Here is a 23,053-nt window from a genome sequence, read left to right on the forward strand (position 1 = left end):
CAACGTCGCCTGCCGAGGATTGTCAAATTCAGCAACAAGAGTGCTAAGTAGGGAAACAAGAGCAGGGAAATAACTGGAGAAAAGTGTTCTCATAGGCTACAACTCGGCTAAGTATGTGTCAATTAACCATAGGTTAACATTTCCTGTTAATGCATTTCCCCCTTGGCACCTGCTGTCTGGTCTGGACCGGGTGGGAGGTGAATGCAGCTGGCCGAAAGGAGTCTGGGGCTGGCGTTTAACCGGCCGAAGGGACTCCTGGGCCGGCCCAGGACAACACAGGATACTACCCGAAACTACTGCTCAACACACCCAGCTTGCGCTCGGGCCTCCTGCGGCGTCCAGGCGTTTGGACCCCCGGCGGCGTCCAGGCCTCCCCCGGCGGTGTCCAGGCCTCTCCCCAGCGGTGTCCGGGTCCCCTTCGGGGATGTCTGGGCCTCTACTTCCCCACGGTGCTCCGGGTGTGCCCTGGCCAGGGCTTTGTGCAGCTGCAGAGGGCTGGCAGCGCCCATGGAGCAGTGCCAAGCGAGTAACCGACTTCTGACTTACATCTTAAACTTTTAAGCAACTTTTAAAATTTTAATCATCTTGAGAAACTTTTTAAACAATTTGGGAAAACTTTTAAACTTTTAAACAACCCAGAGAAACTTTAAAAAACCTCTGGAGAAACTTTTAAATAACTTTGGAATTTTTTTTTTCTTCTTTAAAACTTTGGAAGCAACTTTTAAAACATCCCTCGGAACTCCAGCAGACAACTGACCTTCCTCATGCCTGCCCCCAACCAAGCCTCAGGCCACCTACCATCAAGGGCGCTACTCGGTGCCGAGCTTGCGGCCAACATCTCGCCGTGGGCAATTAGGTTCATACAGCAGTGCTTGGTCTCCAGTCGTCTTGGACCCCCTAGCCACTGGACCAAGACCTTGCTCAGTTAAGCCCGTGTGGTTGTCGGTGTGCAACGGCCACTCCACGTTAAAAGAACTCATGCACAGGCATCTTCCACTTCGTTAACATGAAGTTCGGGACCTGGAACGTCAGGACCCTCATGGACAACTCCAACAGCGACAAGCCGGAACGCCGCACTGCCATAGTTGCCCGGGAACTTAGATGCCTTGACATTGCCACCCTAAGCGAGACCCGGCAGCCAGGGGAAGGCCAGCTCAAGGAACAAGGTGGAGGTTGCACCTTTGTCTGGAAAGGAAAACCAGAGGAAGAATGCTGCCTTCACGGAGTCGGCTTCACCATCAAAAATGAGCTGGTCGATCACCTCAAAGACTCCACCTGCAGATTAACGAACGCCTCATGATTCTTCGACTCACCCTATCCCGGAACCAATGTGCCACAGTCATCACTGCGTATGCCCCAACACTTGATACAATGGATGAGACCAAAGAGGGTTTTTATTCCAACCTCGAAACATCCCTGTCCCACGTGTCCGTGGGCGACAAATTGATCCTCCTGGGTGACTTCAACGCCAGGATCGGCAAAGACACAGCCCACTGGGGAGGCGTGATTGGCAGAGAGGGGGTAGAGAAAGCCAACGACCCTACTCCTGACAAAATGTCTAGAACATGAACTCCTCATCACCAACATCCTGTTCCGCCAGAGAGACAAATACAAGGCATCATGGCAACACCCTCGCTCCAAACACTAATTGCCATATAGACACTGTATAACATGTTTTGCACAGGAATAAATTTAAGGCTATTTTATTATTATCGGCGGTCCCTTGAACGAGGATGACTTGCTTCCACAAGAGTTCACAGATGTTTCAATGAAAGACCCAATGTTCCAGTCATGAACGCCAATTGAGTGGGTGAAAGATGACTGTGCGTGTATTTTTTTAACGTGTGGTGACCGTTGCACGTCAGCTACCGCACGGGCTCGACAGAGCTAGGCCTTGATCCAGTGACAAGTGTTGAACCAGGACGATGGAGACCTGCTCTGCTGCACGGACCCAGTGTGCACACATATCGCAGTGTGGGCAGGCCCGTGCTGACCCTGGGCCATCGGCTCCTCTGGGCCCTGTACCCTCATTTGCCGCACCTTCGCCCACGATGTTCCATGGCCCGCGCTCCAGCTCTATGTTATAGCCCCAACCTGCGCTTTTCCATCAAAGTCACATGAAAGGACCAATCTGATATTGTCTGTTTTATACCATTGACGAAAATTAAAATGCCCCTCCTTGTCTTGTGAAAAGAATCAGTGTTAGAAATTTTACGAACAAACAGATCTACAGTACTAAATTTCAATCAGTGCCAAGAGACTGTTAAGCTGTTCCAGGTATGCAACTTGTGACAGTGAATCATGATGATGATAGATGGTTCATTAAAACTAAGAAAAGATGTAATGGCAAGTATTCATAGGAACAGGGAATTTCGAAGGCACGAGGTATGTTCAAATTAATCCCAAGAATTCATCTACACTGTTGACAACCGGAACCTTCTTCCAGATGTAAAATAACTTGCCAAGAAGGATATTAATGAGTTTGTTGATCAGAAAATTCTTGCACAGGTCAGTGTCCTGGACGTTTTCAATGGTGATGGTAACACAAGGAAATGAAAAGGTGCACCTATGCACCAATCCAAAGTCTTTGAAAGCTCTCAAGTGCAATTAATGCCCACTTCAAATCATTGATTCCGTTCTGTCTCAACTCGTGAAAGAAAAAATATTCATAGTTGAAAATTGAGTTTGTGGATGAAGTACGTAAAGAATCAAGTCAGCTGACTACCTATTGAGTACCATTTGGCTGATGGAGATAATTGCATATGCCTTTCAGAATCTCTTCAGCTCCTGAGAATTACATAGATGACTCCCTGAGTCACATGAAAATCTGATATTGATATTTTAGTCTGGTACAGACAAATAGGGACGGCAAAGCCGATTGAAGTGATGCCAACATAGACATATAGAAACATAGAAAATAGGTGTAGGAGTAGGCCATTCGGCCCTTCGAGCCTGCACCACCATTCAATGAGATCATGGCTGATCATTCACCTCAGTACCCATTTCCTGCTTTCTCTCCATACCCTTTGATCCCTTCAGCCAAAAGGGCCATATCTAACTACCTCTTGAATATATCTAATGAACTGGCATCAACAACTCTCTGCGGTAGAGAATTCCACAGGTTCACAACTCTCTGAGTGAAGAGTTTCTCCTCATCTCAGTCCTAAATGGCTTACCCCTTATCCTTAGACTGTGACCCCTGGTTCTGGACTTCCCCAACATTGGGAACATTCTTCCTGCATCTAGCCTGTCCAGTCCCATCAGAATTTTACACGTTTCTATGAGATCCCCTCTCATTCTTCTAAACTCCAGTGAATAGAGGCCCAGTCGATCCAGTCTCTCCTCATATGTCAATCCTGCCATCTCGGTAATCAGTCTGGTGAATCTTCGCTGCACTCCCTCAATAGCAAGAATGTCCTTCCTCAGATTAGGAGACTAAAACTGAATACAATATTCCAGGTGAGGCCTCACTAAGGCCTTATACAACTGCAATAAGACCTCCCTGCTCCTATACTCAAATCTCCTAGCTATAAAGGCCAACATGCCATTTGCCTTCTTCATCGCCTGCTGTACCGGCATGCCATTCTTCAATGACTGATGTACCATGATACCCAGGTCTCATTGCATCGCCCCTTTTCCTAATCTGCCGTCATTCAGATAATATTCTGTCTTCACGTTTTTGCACCAAAGTAGATAACCTCACATTTATCCACATTATACTGCATCTGCCATGCATTTGCCTACTCACCTAACCTGTCCAAGTCACCCTGCAGCCTCTTAGCATACTCCTCACAGCTCACACCGCCACCCAGCTTAGTGTCATTTGCAAACTTGGAGATATTACACTCAATTCCTTCATCTAAATCATTAATGTATATTGTAAAGAGCTGGAGTCCCAGCACTAAGCCCTGCGGCACCCCACTAGTTGTCATATATGTAACCTCTATGTAACACCACTGCAATACTGTATATACTTAAGCAATGCACACCTTGACTACAGGGGGTGAACTTGTGGGAGACACTCCTTACCTGGTCATCCAGGTATACAAAGGGAGATCCCATGCAGGGTCATCACTTCTTGGTCCTGTGAATAAAGGTTCACAGCATAGAGTGACCTTGACCATAGAATGTGCCTCATGTGGGTTTTGTGCCACTGAGTAAGGACTTTACATTGGCGACGAGAAACGGGAATCAACGACCCACGAGAATGGCCACCGGTAGCACAGAGGAATGGTACTGTGTTGGTGAGGACTGGGATGATTTCATTGAGATGCTCCAGCCAAGCTTTGTCACGAAGGACTGGCTGGGAGATGCAGCGGCCGACAAGTGAAGGGCCCAGCTGCGGACCTAAGACTTACGTGCTCATGAAGGACCTACTAGCACCCTAAAAGCCGGCGGACAAAACCTTTGAAGAGCTCAACAAACTAATCGGTGAGCACCTCAAACCAGCGAGCAGCATACACGTAGCCCGACACAGATTCTATACCCACCGACGTCGTGAAGGACAGAGTATACGGGACTTCGTTGCGGACCTCCGGCATTTGGCCAGCCTCTGTAAGTTCACAGACGCCTGCAAGGGGGAGATGTTAAGGGATTTCTTTATTGAGGGTATCGGTCATGCGGGAATTTTCCGAAAGTTAATTGAGACCAAGGACTTGACTTTGGAAGCGGCGGCGTTGATGGCTCAGACTTTCATGGCGGGGTAGGAGGAAATCAAAATAATATACGCATGCAATTCTGCCTCCAATGTGGCAGGGGATCAGGGAGTCAATATCATAAACGTGACTCAGAGCCCCGCAGTCAGGCAAGGGCAGTTCGACACACCCCAGGCAGCAATAGACCCCAGAGCAGGTTTTCAACAGAGACAATGGCAGGCTGAACGGACATTTACGCCATCACAGTGGACAATGAGGTCCGGAATGGGGCCATTGACACCCACTAACAGAGTACTCAAGGGCAGTCAAAGGGACAATCAGCGAGGAATGCCGGATCATAGCTCCTTTGTTCACAACAATGGGAATCTCAGTTCATGCTGGAGGTGTGAGGGCAAACACTCTGCCAGGACTTGCAGGTTTCAACAATTCGTCTGCAGAAATTGCAACCTCAGTGGCCATTTAGCTCGAATGTGCAGGAAGTCTGTAACCAGGCTAATTTACGAGGCGGATGGACCAGAAGAGGGGTCTGTGATGCAGGATGACTCTTGGGGCAAATCAATGGATGCTGAAGTTCAGCGGGTTCATATGGCAAATATTCACAGTTCATATACCAAAACGCCACCAAAGATAATGAAGGTTTTATTAAATGGCATCCCTGTACACATGGAGCTAGACACGGTGGCCAGCCAGTTACTCATGAGCATTCAACAATTCGAAAAGCTATGGCCACACAAAGCCTGTAGACCCAAACTAGAACGCATTGAGACACAACTACGGATATATACCAAAGAAATCATTCCAGTACGAGGCAGTGCAATGTTGGCAGTCACACACAATGGATCAGTGAACAGGCTGCCACTCTGGATTGTCCCAGGCAATGGTCCCACACTGTTGGGAAGGAGGTGGTTAGCTGAGATGAACTGGAAATGAGGGGATGTGCACGCAATGTCATCTGTGGAGCGAAGTTCGTGCTCACAAGTCCTTCAACAATTTGAGTCACTATTCCAACCTGGCGTCGGGACACTCAAAGGTACCAAAGTAGTGATATGCATCACCCCGGACACCAGACCAGTGCACCAGAAAGCCAGAGCGGTGCCATATGTGATGCGGGAGAAAATTGAGAGCGAATTGGACCTTTTGCTGAGAGAGGGCCTCATCTCGCCCGTTGAATTCAGCGACTGGGCGAGCCCCATCATTCCCGTCCTAAAAGCGGATGGTTCTGTCAGGATCTGTGATGACTACAAGGCCACTATCAATCGGTTGTCCCTACAAGACCAATACCCGCTCCCGAGAGCGGAGGATCTTTTCGCCACACTGGCAGGCGGCAAGCTGTTTACCAAGTTGGATCTCACTTCAGCCTACATGACCCAAGAACTAGCCAACGAACCTAAACTACCGACCACCATCACTACGCACAAGGAACTGTTCGTTTACAACAGGTGCCCGTTTGGCATTCGATCAGCGGCTGTGATTTTTCAAAGAAACATGGAAAGCCTGCTCAAATCCATTCCTGGAGCAATCATATTTCAGGACGACATCCTCATCATGGGTCGTGACACCGAGGAACATCTCCACAACCTGGAGCGGGTGCTACGCTGACTGGACCAGGTAGGCCTGTGACTCAAGAAGTCTAAATGTGTGTTTTTGGCACCTGAGGTTGAGTTCTTGGGCAGGAATCCAAAACAGAGGCGATTCAACAAACGCCCAGGCCCGGCAACACATCGGAGTTGCGTTCATTTCTGGGACTCTTGAACTATTTCGGGAACTTTCTGCCAAACTTAAGCACGTTGTTGGAACCGCTTCACGTTGTGATTGGTTTTGGAGGGACTGTCAAGAACGGGCTTTCAATCAGGCGCGGAACCTACTTTGTTCAAATAAGTTATTGATCCTGTACGACCCCTGTAAGAAATTGGTTCTGACATGTGATGCAACGTCCTATGGGGTCGGCTGCGTGTTGCAACTACAACCTGTGGCTTATGCTTCCAGGTCGCTCTCTTAAGCAGAACGGGGATATGGGATGGTTGAGAAGGAGGCACTCGCATGTGTCTATGGTGTAAAAAAAAATGCATCAGTACCTTTTTGGCAGGAGGTTTGAATTAGAAACAGACCACAAGCCATTAACATCCCTGTTGTCAGACAGCAAGGCTGCCAATGCCAACGCGTCAGCCCGCTTACAGCGATGGGCTCTCATGCTGGCTGCTTATGACTACTCCATTCGGCACCGGCCTGGCACCGAAAATTGCGCTGTCGCGCTCAGCAGGCTTCCACTGGCCACCACCGAGGGGGCAGCGGAACAAAGCGCTGAGATGGTCATGGCTGTTGATGCCTTTGACAGCGCAGGCTCCCCCATCACAGCCTGCCAGATCAAAATCTGGACAAACAGAGATCCCCTCCTATCTCTGATTAAGAAATGTATCCTGACTGGGGATTGGGCGCCCGCACACGGAGCATGCCTTGAGGAGGTCAGACCGTTTCACAGGCGGATGGACGAGCTCTCCATCCAAGCTGACTGCCTACTATGGGGCAGCCAGGTAGTCATGCACCAGAGGGGCAGGGAGGCATTAATCAAGGAACTCCACAGTGAGCACCCGGGCATCGTTCTGATGAAGGCCATTGCCCGGTCACGTTTGGTAGCTGGAAATTGATTCAGACCTGGAACACTGTGTTCGCAGGTGACAATGTGTGCCCAGCTGGGTAATGCCTCCAGGGAGGCCACGCTCAGCCCGTGGCCCTGGCCCACCAGGCCATGGTCATGTATTCACATAGACTATGCGGGCCCGTTCATGGGAAAAATGTTTCTCATTGTGGTAGATGCGTACTCGAAATGGATCAAGTGCATCATTTTGAATTCGTGCACGACAACCACCACTCTGAAGAGTCTATGTGCGGTCTTTGCAACCCACGGCTTGCCGGACATCCTTGTTGGCAATAATGGCCCATGTTTCACGAGCTACGAATTCCGGGAGTTCATGTTGGGCAATGGCATCAACCATGTCAGGACAGCACCGTTCAAGCCGGCCTCCAATGGCCAGGCGAAACGTGCGGTCCAAATCATTAAACAAGGCATGCTCAGGATTCAAGGACCCTCCCTTCAATGTCACCTATCGCACCTCCTGCTGGCCTATAGGTCCCGACCGCACTCACTCACGGGAGTCCTGTCCCTGAGCTACTTATGAAACGAACATTCAAAACTTGGTTGTCCCTCATTCACCCAGTCCTGACTGACATAGTTGAGGGCAAGCGCCAGTCCCAAAACGAGTACCAGGACCGAAAGTCAAGGGGGAGGTGTATAGAAATAAATGACCCCGTATTTGTCCTCAATCACGACATGGGGCCCAAATGGCTTGAGGGGACTGTAATAGGCAAAGAGGGGAACAGGGTCATCGTGGTTAAACTTAACAATGGGCAGATATGCCGTAAGCATCTGGACCAAACAAAAAAAAAGTTCCGCGTAGACACTGAGGAATCCGAGGAAGACGTGAGATGGTGCTCACACCACCGCCAGTGAACGAGCAACAAGAACATTCAGCAGCATGCAGAGTCCCGGCAGTCAGCCCGGACAGGCCGGAATCACCACAGGTGACAGACACTCACACCAAGGCTCAACAACCAGAGCCCCAACTGCGGCACTCCACGAGGGAGCATAGACCACCTGAAACACTTAACCGATGATCCCAATAAGACTTTGGCGGGGGAGGTGATGTCATGTATGTAACCTCTATGTAACACCACTGCAATATTATATATATTTAAGTAATGCACACCTTGACCACAGGGGTGAACTTGTGGGAGACATTCCTTACCTGGTCATCCAGGTATATAAAGGGAGGTCCCACGCTGGGTCATCACTTCTTGGTCCTGTGAATAATGGTTCAGGTCATAGAGTGACCTTGTCCATAGAATGTGCCTCGTGTGGGTTTTGTGCCATTGAGTAAGGACTTTACACTCGTCACTTCCTGCCATTCTGAAAAGGACCAGTTGATCCCGACTCTCTGCTTATTGTCTGCCAACCAGTTCTCTTTCCATGTCAGTACATTACCCCCAATACCATGTGCTTTAATTTTGCACACCAATCTCTTGTGTGGGACCTTGTCAAAAGCCTTTTGAAAGTCCAAATACACCACATCCACTGGTTCTCCCTTGTCCACTCTACCAGTAACATCCTCAAAAAATTCCAGAAGATTTGTCAAGCATGATTTCCCTTTCATAAATCCATGCTGACTTGGACCGATCCTATCACTGCTTTCCAAATGCGCTGCTATTTCATCTTTAATAACTAATTCCAACATTTTCCCCACTGCTGATGTCAGGCTAACCGGTCTATAATTACCCGTTTTCTTTCTCACTCCTTTTTTAAAAAGTGGTGTTACATTAGCTACCCTCCAGTCCATAGGAACTGATCCAGAGTCGATAGACTGTTGGAAAATGATCACCAATGCATCCACTATTTCTAGGGCCGCTTCTTTAAGTACTCTGGGATGCAGACTATCAAGCCCCGGGGATTAATTGGCCTTCAATCTCATCAATTTCCCTAACAAAAAAGTTATCAAATTAAACACGGATCAAATAAAGTTAAAAGAGAAATATTTCGATTACTGACTCTCTTAAAATGAACTAACAGTAGATCCTGCTAAAGTTGAAGGAATACTGACAACTAAGGTACCGAGTACATTCCTGAAATGATTAAATATCTACAGCTGTTTGGGCTAAGGTTATCAGAAACAATTCTTCTCAGTGAAGAAAGAAGTTGATTTTATGTGGAACTATCATTACTACCACCTCAATATTTACCACCCCACCCGACAAACAGGAGAGGGTCGGAGGAGGTCAAACATTTTAAAACTGGGAACCCCTCCCCAACCCGTTTTTAATGGCGATGGCTTTTGTGTCATGCAAGTAATCCCCCAAGAGTGACAAGGAAACCTTCGGCCTCCTCTTGGTCGATTGCAGCCTCACTTTTCCGACTGCCCCAATCCTAGACCTCCCCACCCCAAGTCTCGATCTCTCCCTCCCTCCCGCAATTGGCGACTCCCCGCCCCCACCCCCCAACCACCAGTCTCTCGCTCCCTCCCCACTCCTGTTTGCTGGGGACCATACTAAAGGCTGTGGCCTCCTGCCACTGGTTTTCCCGCCCAGCAGCCGGCTAGCTTGTCAATTTGGCGGGCAGAAATGAAAGAGAAAAAATTATAAATGAGGTCCTGCTGTTAAATGCGGCAGGACTTCTGCATCCCCGGTCTTGCTGGGTTTTCCCCGTGTTATCCCGTTCCCTCGCACCCTCCCCACCTCCCCACAAATATCAGAGCCCCAGTGTCTGGATGAAATTAGGGAGATCATCTCTCCAGCACAAAAACTTTTTATTAATTTGTTTTCGGACTGCAGGCAAAAATGGCAAGCATATGTTTATTGTCTGTTCCCAGTTGCCCTGAACTAATGAGTGGTGCACTGGGCCACTTGAGGGCATTAATAGTCAGCAATGTAGGTCAGCCCTCACTTCCTACAACCTCAAGACTGTTTCCACCTGCCATGATATCTGGGTAACAATATTCTGGCCTACCCAGGGCACCAGATAGAGAACTGTGCATTTGGATTACACCAGTTCGATCACATGCCACCAAAGGATCCTCCTTGCTCTTCAAAAGTGGCAGAATGATGCTAATATTAAACCTTAGGGCTTAAAGGCCTAAAAAAAATTGATATGGCCCAAAAACAGGAGGTGTCACGGGCCAGCGCTATTTGCCTGCGCCCAAAGTGATGCAGGCAGCACACAAAATTCGTGCTGCCTGCTCATAATAATGACTGGAGCACTGAGCTTAGGGCTGAAAGGAGGGGGCAATATCAGGGTAGTCTATTGGCCAATAAAGTTTGGCCTAGGCTCTCTGCACTATTTAACATAAGAAATAAGAGCAGGAGTAGGCCATGTGGCCCCTCGAGCCTGCTCTGCCATTCAATAAGAGCATGGCTGATCTGACCTTGTCCTCAACTCGCCGCTCCCCATATTCTACCTTAAATATATTCAATGACCCAGCCTCCACAGCTCTCTGGGGCAGGGAATTCCAAAGATTCACAACCCTCTGAGAAGAAATTCCTCCTCATCTCCATTTTAAATGTGCAACCTCTTATTCTGAAACTATGTCTCCCACCCCAGTTCTAGATTTCCCCACGAGGGGAAACATCCTCTCTGCATCCACTGAAGAGATGGCAAGCTTTTAAGCCATATGGAGTTTTTTCTGTCTGTTATATAGCATGTATTCCATTAAAATTACACAAGTCATTTTGAAGAATTAAACCATATTGTTTAATTACTGGTACAACTATTTTTTTGCTGATATAAGCTCTGAAGTTATTTTTCCAGTCTGACATGTAAGTGTTCCATCGATGGAATTCCGACTTCCACGTCTGTTCTTCATCCATTGGTGCTGAAAAATAGTTGCAATTCATAATTAGTACTTTTAAGTGGCAGTATGGAACTTAATTTAATATACAACACTAGTCCTGCAAACACAGAGATTAATAATCAAAGTTTAAAACATTTACAACATTGGACAAAAATTATGAAACTCAAGCTTTTGTTGCACAAACCACACTGCTGGTTTTTAAAACTCTACTGCATTTTCCACTGGTGTCTTTACCTAGGCATAAAGCTCTGTGTACTAATTTTGTTTCCAAACACAAATAGCAAAGCGGTATGCCACTGCAAACAATGTTCCATGCGGTATTTATCCTTTTTTGGCTGCGTCAAATGACTTACGTAAATACCACCAGCTTGGGGCTGATGTTAATGCACAGCAAGTAGAGCACAAGATTCCTGGCACATATCCCATTACTATTCTAATGGAAAAAAGCAATAAAAACAAAACTGAACAAATATTAGCTTTATTTGCTACTTAACCATTATTCATCATAAGTTGATTCTCCACTTCAAATCAGCTGAGAGCTAAAACGAGCCGCATAAAGCTGTTGCAGTGTAGACTGCAGCAAATACAGAGCCTCAGTACAGTAGAACCTCGAAAACAAGTGGCCAAAAGTGGTCAACTTATTGGTGTGGTCATATGTTTGATCAATTTAAGATCCATTATAAATCTTTCCACACAATGTTTTTTCATGTGCGAATATTTAATAACATTCATTCGAATTGAAACAGAAGAAAAACTCAGTGAACAACTTTCTTTATCCTCCATTTGCACACTGGGATCAATTGCAGTGCGTTGTAATAATCAGCATGGTGTGCTGATCCTCCTAGGGTATTTCCTGATCCTGCATGTAAGTGGAGGATAACAAAAATTGTTGTTTAGAATGTCCTAATTTTTTAACTAAAAATATAAGTGCTACAATATTTTGTAAATATAAATGTTATTGTATAAGGGTGAATTATGGTAACAGTTATCCATTTATCTACGAGTTTTCGTGTGCAGTTAACTTTGTGTGGTTAAGAAACAAAGATTTGTGCTTACACTCACACACCTCATCATTTCCCAGAATTGTTTTAAAACACTTTATATAGACAATTAATTACTTTAAAGTGCAGTGATTGTTATGCAGGCAGACTTACAGCAAGATCTTACAAACAGCAATTATTTTATTGACCAGTTAATTAGATTTTGATGGTACTGCTTGAGGGAGAGATACTTTGCTGCTTTTTTTCCAATCATTTTTAAATAGTACCATGGGATCTTTAACACCCACCCGAGGATCAGGTAGATAGGATCTAAATTTAACATGCCATCTACAGGACAATGCTAATGAAGTGCTAGTCTAGTCTAGTCCAGGATAGACCATAGACGCTCAATTAGAGATTACAAAGGGCTTTAGACAAGATTCTGAGACACAATTGCAATAAAAACAAAAGTATAGAATATTTGCCTAATAACATTAGCTACTTAATTCATAATTATAGTGCATAAAATTGGAATATATTGCACTGTTTACCAATGTTAAAGACAAACTAGTGTGCAAATAGAGGATAAAGAAAGTTGTTCACTTAGTTTTTCTTCGGTTTCACTTAGAATGAATATTACTAAATACTCGCAGGGTTTGAATCATTCAAACTCAAGAGATGAGTGCACACAGTCAACTGAGCCAAGAGGCAGAGAATGCTGGAAATCTGATGAAGGGTTGTCGACCTGAAATGTTAACTCTGTTTCTCTCCACAGATGCTGCCCGACCCACTGACATTCCCAGCATTATCTGTTTTTATTTCAGATTCCAACATCCGCAGTATTTTGCTTGTGTTTTGGACCACTGGACTTAGATTGGTTTGCTTAGAACCCCAAAAAAGTGATCGATTTCCTGGATAGCAGTGTGAAGAAGTCAGTGGGGACACAATATCAAATTGGTACCTGAAAAATAATGGTTGAATTAGTGGGATGGTTGAGTCAGAGAAGTGGTCGACTTGCAAGGTTCTGCTATACTAAATATAAATGCAGAAAGAGTAGTGGAAGCTGACAAGCACATTGTTTTGGGATCTAACTGAGCTGAGGTGATGAGACATGGGCTAAGATTATCCTTCTAGCGGGACGGGACTTCGTCCCCCATGCTGGGATACCGCTGGAATCCTGACCCAAGAAACGGAGTTGCAGTTCCTCCCCTATGCACTGCAGGCTCACAGTTGGATTCCTGCCAACAAGATAAAGCCCACTATTTCCCAGAAATTAGCTGTTGCAATACCAGGGGAGGTGGCTAGGCAGTTAAGTGCTCCCAAAATGGAAAGATTCGCATTCTGGTTGCCCTTGGCAGAAACTGAGGCCAACAGAGAAGATATGTAGGGGGATGAAGAGTCACAACAAGCCCCTTTTCTTCAGTTTTCCAAAAGACCATAGCTGGATTAAAATACTTCAGGTTTTCCCAGTTACATGCAAATTTAGGTACAGTAGAAACTGTGTGAAAGCAATAATTTAGATGGTTCTCGATTAGCTGGCATGCATTTAGCACCAAGGGATTAAGACTTTGAACTCACCACCTTGAATTTGATTTGTTAATTTCTAAATAATTAGTCCTTGATTCATGAAAATAGCAAAATATAGCAGTGTTATAAATTACTTATTAAATGGAACTAAACTAGTTTGTCTTCTTCTTTAATATTGGTAAACAGTGCAATATGTTCAATTTTATGCACTATAATTATGAATTAAGTACCTAGGGCCCAAGTTTCCACATGATTTGCGCCTGATTTTTAGGAGCAACTGATGGAGAACGGACTATCTTAGAAATCGCAATTCTCCACATTTTTGTTTCTGCAGTTCTAGTGAGGTAGAACAGTTCTACTTTAGAACAGAATTTTTTCTTCAAAAGGGGGCATGTCCGGCCACTGACACCTGATTTCAAAGTTTCCACAGTGAAAACGTACTCCAAACTAAAGTAGAATGGAGCAAGTGAAGATTTTTGTAGAACTGAAAAAACCTGTTCTACACATTAAAAAATCAGGCGCAGGTTACAAATTAGGCGTCCAGAACAAGGTGGGGGGGGAGGGGGGGGGGGAAGGGAACTCATTAAATTCGACAATCAATCCTTATTTATACTTCTACAAATATTATACAAATATACAAACAAGAACCAGAGGTCACAGTCTAAGGATAAGGGGTAAGCCATTTAGGACCGAGATGCGGAGGAACTTCTTCACCCAGAGAGTGGTGAACCTGTGGAATTCTCTACCACAGAAAGTTGTTGAGGCCAATTCACTAAATATATTCAAAAAGGAGTTAGATGAGGTCCTTACTACTAGGGGGATCAAGGGGTATGGCGAGAAAGCAGGAATGGGGTACTGAAGTTGAATGTTCAGCCATGAACTCATTGAATGGCGGTGCAGGTTAGAAGGGCCGAATGGCCTACTCCTGCACCTATTTTCTATGTTTCTAAATCCAACCTGAATAAACATTTATAAGCAAAGATTAAATAAACCATCTTCCTACCTGTGTGAAAGTGCTTCAGCCATCGTGCGAAGGAAACCGAGACAGCGGCTTGTTGCCGTGGAGGGAGGGGAGGGGAAGGAGACAGCGGCTTGTTGCCGTGCAGGGGAGGGAGGGGAAGGAGACAGCGGCTTGTTGCCATGGAGGGAGAGGAGGGAGGGGAAGGAGACAGCGGCTTGTTGCCGCGCAGAGGAGGGAGGTGAAGGAGACAGCGGCTTGTTGCCATGGAGGGAGAGGAGGGAGGGGAAGGAGACAGCGGCTTGTTGCCGCGCAGGGGAGGGAGGGGAAGGAGACAGCGGCTTGTTGCCATGGAGGGAGAGGAGGGAGGGGAAGGAGACAGCGGCTTGTTGCCGCGCAGGGGAGGGGAGGGAGGGGAAGGAGACAGCCGTTTGTTGCCGGGGAGGGAGGGGAAGGAGACAGTGAGAAGGGAAGCCTCAGTGCTGATGGCAATGTGATTTTATTAAAAAATGTTCAAAAATTAAACAGCTACAAAGAACTACAAAAATGGCCGAGTGCCAATGTTTTTTTTCACACTGAGCATGCGCGAACGCTCCAACGCGCACGCGGAGCGTTGCCGGCAGGAAAAAAACTAATTTAAATAGTACCCGCCCCCTCCCACTTACAAAATCGGCGCGAGTGTAGGCTCCGCCCCCCTGGGCGCTGCGCCAAACAGACAAGGAGCTGCAAAGCGCTCGAGAATCGCGCGGTTTTTTTCTGCCGCCGTTTTAGGCGCGAAAAACGGGCGCCCAGCTCGGAGGGGCGCTCATTTTTTATCCTGTGGAAACTTGGGCTCCTAATGTTATTAGGCAAATATTCTATACTTTATTTTTATTGCAATTGTTTCTCGGAATCTTGTCTAAAGCCCTTTGTAATCTCTAACTGTGCTTCTGCGGTCTATCCTGGTCGATAATAGTAATAAAATTAATAGGCATATACATTTATGGTGTTCAGTGGTACTGACGAGATGGAAAAACAAAGCATTAATATGATATTATATTATAAACAAACAGAGAGAAATATTTTGTACATCAAAAGTAGTGAAAATATCAGGTTATGTTCTGGAATATATCGTTCATACCTGAGCTCTCAAAGAGAATTGGGAAGAACGTCATTCCAGAAGGCACATTGTGGACCACGGTGTTTCGTACAAATTGTTGGTGCTTCGGTGTTTAAAGTTATATACTGTTGTTCTAATGGTGTATATTCAGGCCACTTCAATCCTTCCGTTTTGGGTTCATTTGGGTTACTTTGAAAGAATATGAACAATTTAATATTTAAGTTGAGAAAAACAGTAACATAAGAAGAATATACCTCAGCGCAACCACAATACTTTAATTGGAGCTGATAATTGATTAAACATTAGCAAAATAGTTGGAAGGATAGCATGTTTTGCTAAAGTTTCGAAAAGCAGAGGCATCAAATGCTTATCCCTTCCAGAGTTGCCAGTGAGTTTATTTGTTAGCAGAGCCCATTGCTATAGGATCCACTTTCGTGTGCGAGGGATTGTTCTGGTTACATGTACAATGCAACAATATCAATCTTTACATTCTGAACTTTGAAGTTTCACACACATTTGCAGATTGCACGATGACAGAAAGTATGGCATTATCACGACAGCCTGTGTTTCCAGACCTGCCTTGATCAGAGCAGGAATGTCAACTTGCAGCGGCAATAAAATTATTCAAAAGTATGGGGAAAAGGCAGAGAAATGGTATTACAGCAAATAGCGCTGGTAAGTGCTGGCACAATGAGCAAATTAACCTCTTACATTGAAATTGATCTGACCCCCCACCCCTGCAAGTGGGGTGAAGTGAAGAACACGATCATTTCTGATCATCCATCACTGTAAATGCCCAGTGGCAGATGTACAACATTTGAATCAGAGCCAATATTAAACTAAGTGGATTTTAAGGTAATCAAGGCATTTCTGTTCAAAGCAGTATCACAGATTGGTGAACTTTCTCACAAAAATAATTCTTGTTCCAGAATGGAAGATCAATGCTGAACTTCAGTAAACAAATTTTTTAAATGCCTTCAAACTGAATTAGAAATGTCTATGAAAAAGGGTTTAGAATAGGAGAAATAAATGGGGAGAGCAAACATAAATCTTCGATGTTTTCAACAACAGCATCTTACTGTTGCTAGGAAAAAAAACAAAAAAAGAGGGTATCCATAATTAAAGTCTTAAGTGTAGCATGACAGTGGAGAAGGGAAAGGCATCATACAACTTTCACAAGATTACTGCAAATTAAGTGATTAAAAAGAGTATCCTGCAGTTTTCTTGTTTGGATGATTGCCCAATTTATTAATATATACAAGTCACAGCTAGAGTACCATAAACAGTTCTGGTCACCACATTACAAGACATTACTGAGAAATCAGTTAAAAAAAGAAGACAGGATCTTGAGGCTCATAAATAGGAGGCATAGAGTACAAAAGCAAGGAAGCTATGATGAACCTTTATAAAATACTGGTTCGGCCTCAACTGGTGTCCAATTCTGGGTATCGCACTTTAGGAAGGATGTGAAGGCCTTAGAGAGGGTGCAGAAAAGATTTACAAGAATGGTTCCAGGGATGAGGGACTTCAGTTACATGGATAGACTGGAGAAGCTGGGATTGTTCTCCTTAGAGCAACGAAGGTTGAGAAGAGATTTGATAGAGATCTTCAAAATTCTGAGGGGTCTAGACAGAGTAGATAGAGAGAAACTGTTCCCTTTGGCAGAAGGTTCGAGATCAGAGGACACATATTTAAAGTGATTGGCTGAAGAACGAAAGGCGACATGAGGAAAAACAATTTATTTAAGCAGCGACTGGCTAGGATCTGGAATGCACTGCCTGAAAAGGTGGTGGAGGCATATTCAATCATGGCTTTCAAACGAGAATTAGAGAAGTACCTGACAGAAAAAAATTTGCACAGCTACGGAGAATGGGACTAGCTGAAGTGCTTTTGCAGAGAGCTGGCATGGGCTCAATGGGCCAAATGGCCTCCTGTGCTGTAACTATTCCATGATTCTATTTTAGATGCACTAGAGTGAGTACAGAGAAGATTTACAATGATGTTGCCAGGACTGGAGAACTTTAGTTATGAAGCAAGATTGGATAGGCTGGAGCAGGAGGCTGAGGGGAGATTTAATTGAGGTGTATAAAATTATGAGGGTCCTCGATAGAGTGGATAGGAAGGACCTAGTTCCCTTACCGGGGGCATATATTTAAAGTAATTGGTAGAAGGATTAGAGGAGAGTTGCGGAGAAATGTTTTTACCCGGAGGACAGTGAGGGTCTGGAATGCACTGTTTGAAAAAGGTGGTAGAGGCAGAAATCCTCATTGTATTTAAAAAGTACTTGGGTATGCACTTGAAGTGCAATAACCTACAGGATCAAGAGTTGGAAAGTGGGATTAGGCTGGATAGCTCATTTTCGGCCAGCACAGACATGATGGACCAAATGGCCTCCTGTGCCGGCAATGTCTATGAATTTATATGCAGGTTGAATAATGAATAGTTTGTATTAGGCACAGCTGATTTCCTTTCTTTATAAAGTTAGTATAAACTTCTGTGTTAGAGATCAGCACTGAGATTATCACTAAAGCACAATTAAAGAGGGAAAATGCAACAATTAAAGCAACATTGTATTTACATGAAGCAATGTGCATTTAGCTAGTGCTTACCCAGTTTTTGCAAAGTTTGCCCAGTAGTGCATCATGTTTCTGCTGAGTGTTTGCTCTACCATAGTGTAATTGAGCAATCCGTCAAGAGGCATTCCAAACACGAATTCAATCTCATAACCATGCATAACTCCCATCCAACCTGGCCAATTTGCATTGGAGGCAAGATGATCAAACAAATAGAAGTAAACAGTATTTCCATATTCAACAAAATGATTAGCAAAATTCGTAAGTGGACATATAAAATTGCTGTCTCCAGCTACATCATTCAAAGCATCACGATTCTTTGTTGCATTGTTCTCATCTGTCCAATCTGTATATTGGAAAGCAATAGCCTCCGCTCCGTTATCACCAGTGTCAGGATAAACTATCCTTACACCTTGTTGGAATTGTTCACGAGTAATAAGACTTTCTGTCTCTTTGTCGAAACCAGGAACGTAATACAACAAAAAGTAGCTCCCCTCATCTTTATTCACACCTGCTAAGATATTAATTTTTTTAATGTTTTTTATTTTAATTAATTTTTCCGGCAGGTCAGTGAGAAAATCCCCATCAACTACAGGTAGAAAAACACAATCAGACAAAAAACGATCTGTTAAGATTTCTAGACTCTTCTCTATTATTTCGTGGGGATGCTTATCACGAAGACAACTGAGTAGCTCTGTATCATCACTGTAAGGACATTTAAGGTGTTGGGCCAAAATTGTAGCCCTACGTTTTGCCTCACCACCTTGTATAACAGACCAGGGAGCATTGGAGGAGCCACTTTGCATTATGGCTCTCTTAAAGAGAGAATGTTTTTTCGGTGAAAGAATATGCATATGTATTGAAGCTGCTCCAGCACTCTCTCCAAACAAGGTCACACTTTTGGGATTCCCTCCAAATGCTTTTATATTATCCTGAACCCACTCAAGTGCTAAACGTTGGTCAAATAATCCCATATTTCCAGGAACCTCATGGTTACCAGGCAAAGCTAGGAAACCTAAAGCACCTAATCTGTAATTCATAGAAACTACAATTACATTCTCAATGTAAGCTAGATATTTGCCATCATATACTGCTAGGGAAGAGGTGCCATACGAAAAGCCTCCACCAAAGATCCATATCATAACAGCTGCTTTGCTTGGTCTTGGTGATGGAACCCACAAGTTAACGTACAGACAATCCTCACTAACTTTTGTGTTAGGATTCCACATGTCCTCCCAGGACAAACCAGAGGAAGAGCTGCTTACATACTGGTAACATGTATTTGGATATTTGTTTGCATTCCACAGCTCAGACCAGGGTTTGCGAGATTCTGGCTTCTTAAATCGAAGGTCACCAATGGGCGGTTCTGCATATGGTATGCCCAGGAATGCAGTGACTGATCCTGAAAGGACGTTTAACCGAGTTCCTTTTACTTTTCCTTGTCTGGTTGTAACCATCAGCTCATCTTCGCTTTGTGCACTGACAGGCTCAAAAGTCAGAAGAAGCCACAGTACTGATATGTGCCATGTTAAAAAACTTGGTTGCATCTTGAGCATCATGACTATACAGATCTAAAAAGAATTTTAAAAAAGTGAAAATGACAAGATCACATTCATTTTATTGCAAATAGAATCCAAAATATACATTTTGTTGCTGCATAATATACTATAAAATAAGTGGATCTATTCATTATTGCCTAATGTTAGTAATTCACCATGTATAAATCTTAGTTCCAGAGGAGCCTACTTGCAGCATGTAACAGATCAACTTGTCAGCAAATCTGATCATTTGTAAATTGGATTTTAGTGGTTTTAATGCAATAAATACATTATATCAGGGGTGATTTTAACCCTACTTGCTCAGCAAAAATGTGGCAGGTCGAAAGTTAAAATCGCCCCAGCTCTTACCTGTCTGAAAGCCACCATGATTGCAACCTCTGCAATTTTAACCTGCTGTCCTGAACAGGCAGCAAGAACATGCACCTAAAGCCAACAGGGTCCTTCTTTACATATGCACATTGTGGCCCAATGATATAATTGAGACCAAACTTTAATTTTAACTCCGGTCCGAGCGGTGAATCCACCTGGCGTTAAAATTGGGGTCAAATACCATGGTGGGGCAGGACAAAACGCAACTGAGAAGGTGATTATGCGAATGTGCAACAAACTCACTGACATCTTTATATCATAGAATGGTCACAGCACGGAAGGCCATTCAGTCAATCGCTATAATTATTCACATAACATAATACTACTTATATCTAAACAGCCCCTTTAACGTGTTATCAGAAAAAAAATTTAACACCAAGCCATAAAGAAATGTGAGGGCAGATGACCAAAACCTTAGAATCATAGAATGGTTACTGCATGGAAGGCGGCCATTTGGCCCATGCCGACTCTCAGCTAATCCCACTCCCCTGCCCTTTCCCCGTAACACTGCATTTTTTTTCCCTTCAGATACTTATCCAATTCCCTGTTGCAAGATAAAATTGAGTCTGCCCTCCACTGCCTTTCAGGCAGCGCATTCGAGATCTTAAACACTCGCTGCGTGAAAATGTTTTCCCTCATGTCGCATTTGGTTCTTTTGCCAATCACCTTAAATCTGTGACCTCTGGTTCCCGACTCTTCTGCCAATGGGAACAGTTTCTCTGTCCAGACCCCTCATGATTTTGAGCATCTCTCTCAAATCTCCTCTCAATCTTCTCTACTCCAAGAGAGCAAGAATGTTCCTTGGCCAAGAGGGCATTTCCAGTTATGGAGGGTAAATAGAACAATCCCAGCTTCTCCAGTCTATCAACGTAACTGAAGTCCCTCATTCCTGGAACCATTCTCGTAAATCTTTTCTGCACTTTCTCTAAGGGCTTCACATCCTTCCTAAAATGTGGTGCCCAGAATTGGACAAAGTACTCCAGTTGGGGCTGAACCAGTGTTTTATACAGGTTCATCATCATTTCTACACTTTTATACTCTGAGGCCGAAATTGCCCACTGCTGGAAACGGGGTGCACCTACCGTGTTTGTTGTTTTTACCGGCATGGTGAATGCGGTGGCCTCGTGAGCAAAATTCCGCTTTTTGGCTTTTTTTTTCAGCGGACCGGAAGTCAGCCATAATGGTGACTGATGGTGGCTTTATTTTTAACAACTTAAAAGTAGAACACAAATTTCCCAATTCATGATAGTATGCTCATAATATTGTATTCTCAAAACATTATAAAAACATGTTTTAAATCCTGCACCATCTGTAGCTAATGGAGAGGTGGGCAAAGACCATCAGGCCTGGCTCCATCCACCCACAGTGCAATCACGTAAATCATTGGCCCAGTCCCTAACCATGCAATCTCCTGGGAGAGAAAAAAAACCTACTCAAGAGAAACCTCTCAGACTCCCATAACTCCTTATACCAACAAAGTAGCAATTTACCCTCCATAACTGGAAATGCCCTCTTCTCCCAGGAACATTCTTGCTCCTTTTCAAGATACTGTCTGTTCCAGAAGGCAATGATTCTCTACAAGACTTCCTGGAATCTAACCTAACTGTACGCCTAATAATTTTATATACATACCTCCCTGTCCTACCATCCTTTTCCATCTCTCAAAACCTATCCAATCGACTGTATTAAAATCTCTCACCATTTAAAAAAGCTCAATCATATGCCCACAAAACCTGCATTTCTCGAAATAACCTTAACTCTTGGGTGGGAGAGGATCGTGTTTAAAATATCAGGATTGAGTAACCCAAGCCCATTTACTCCTGTTTAAAATTTAACAAACACAAATCAGGATAAGCCCTAATTAACATTCAAAAGTTGCGGCCCAGTGACATCATCAGCACTCCGAATTATATTTAACAGTAAGTGAAGGGGGAGGCCCAAGATGTGGAATTCCCAGCCGCAGATCCTCGATGGGAGTTGCCGACTGGTCAAGGTAAGTGCTGGAGATCAGCTCCTTTTAGCATTCTTTGTGGGCCAAGAGGAGCAAGAGTGCTCCATCCAGGCCTCACAAGAAAGCCTTTGGCCTCACCCAGCACTTATGTCCTCACTCTACCCACCCCACCAGATGAGGCACTGCCATTAAGCCTCCACGACCCTGGCCTTGCTGGGTTTTCCCCATGCTACCACGCTCCCCCACACCCGTGTTAATATTGGGACCTTGTTGGAGTCTATCCTGATAGGGCTCGAGCCCTAAGGCGAGGCTATCATTCTGCTTAACCTCTTCTGCACCTTCTGCAGACCCTCAATATTCATCATGATGTGCAGAAATCATGGGCCCAAGTTTCCACCCTCTATAAGAACAGTACACCTCCATAAAGGTGCGATGACTTTCGAGAATAAAAACAGCTCCGAAAACTTACCTTGTGATTCTGTGAGCTCCTCAGGACGTCTTCGTGCTCGGCGTGGCGCAACACAAGGGGTCGTGGGCGGAGCCAGGTCCCGGCACTGAAAACAGTACCGGGACCTCTGCACGTGCGCGCTAGAGTGCGCGCGCATGTGCAGTAGCTCCTCGCCCCCGAGGCTGCGTGGGAGGTGCCCAAAGCACGCCGGCCCTAGCCCTGGCTGAATGAGGTCCTCGGGTGAAGATCGGGACTCGGGCCTCGCACACTTCCTCCCGTTCAGCTCCCGCCCCCCCCCACTCCCCCCTCCCATTCAGCTCCCGCTACCCCTCCCTCCCGGTCAGCTCCTGCCCCTCCCCCCTCCCATTCAGCTCCCGCTACCCCTCCCTCCCGGTCAGCTCCCGCCCCCCCCACCCTCCTTCCCGCTCAACTCCTCCCCCCGCCCCGCTCCAGTTCAGCTCCCGCTCCCCTTCCCCCTCCCGTTCAGCCGTTCCCGCTCCTCTCCTCTCCTGCCCTCCCTCCACAATATCGGCGGGGCC

The 23,053-nt window shown here is 45.1% G+C and overlaps 1 protein-coding gene across 1 annotated transcript; it reads right to left on the reverse strand.

Moving 5' to 3' along the window:
* Positions 1–293: 293 nt before the first annotated feature.
* On the reverse strand, positions 294–22,671 carry LOC139226174 (cholinesterase-like). Its single transcript, XM_070856811.1, is given in 7 exon segments — positions 294–485; positions 10,959–11,071; positions 15,636–15,666; positions 15,668–15,803; positions 18,224–19,758; positions 20,095–20,144; positions 22,536–22,671. Coding segments are annotated over 7 exon segments (2,193 nt in total).
* Between the last annotated feature and the right edge of the window lie 382 nt (positions 22,672–23,053).

Source organism: Pristiophorus japonicus, chromosome 16, assembly GCF_044704955.1.
Source record: "Pristiophorus japonicus isolate sPriJap1 chromosome 16, sPriJap1.hap1, whole genome shotgun sequence".
NCBI lineage: Eukaryota > Metazoa > Chordata > Chondrichthyes > Pristiophoridae > Pristiophorus > Pristiophorus japonicus.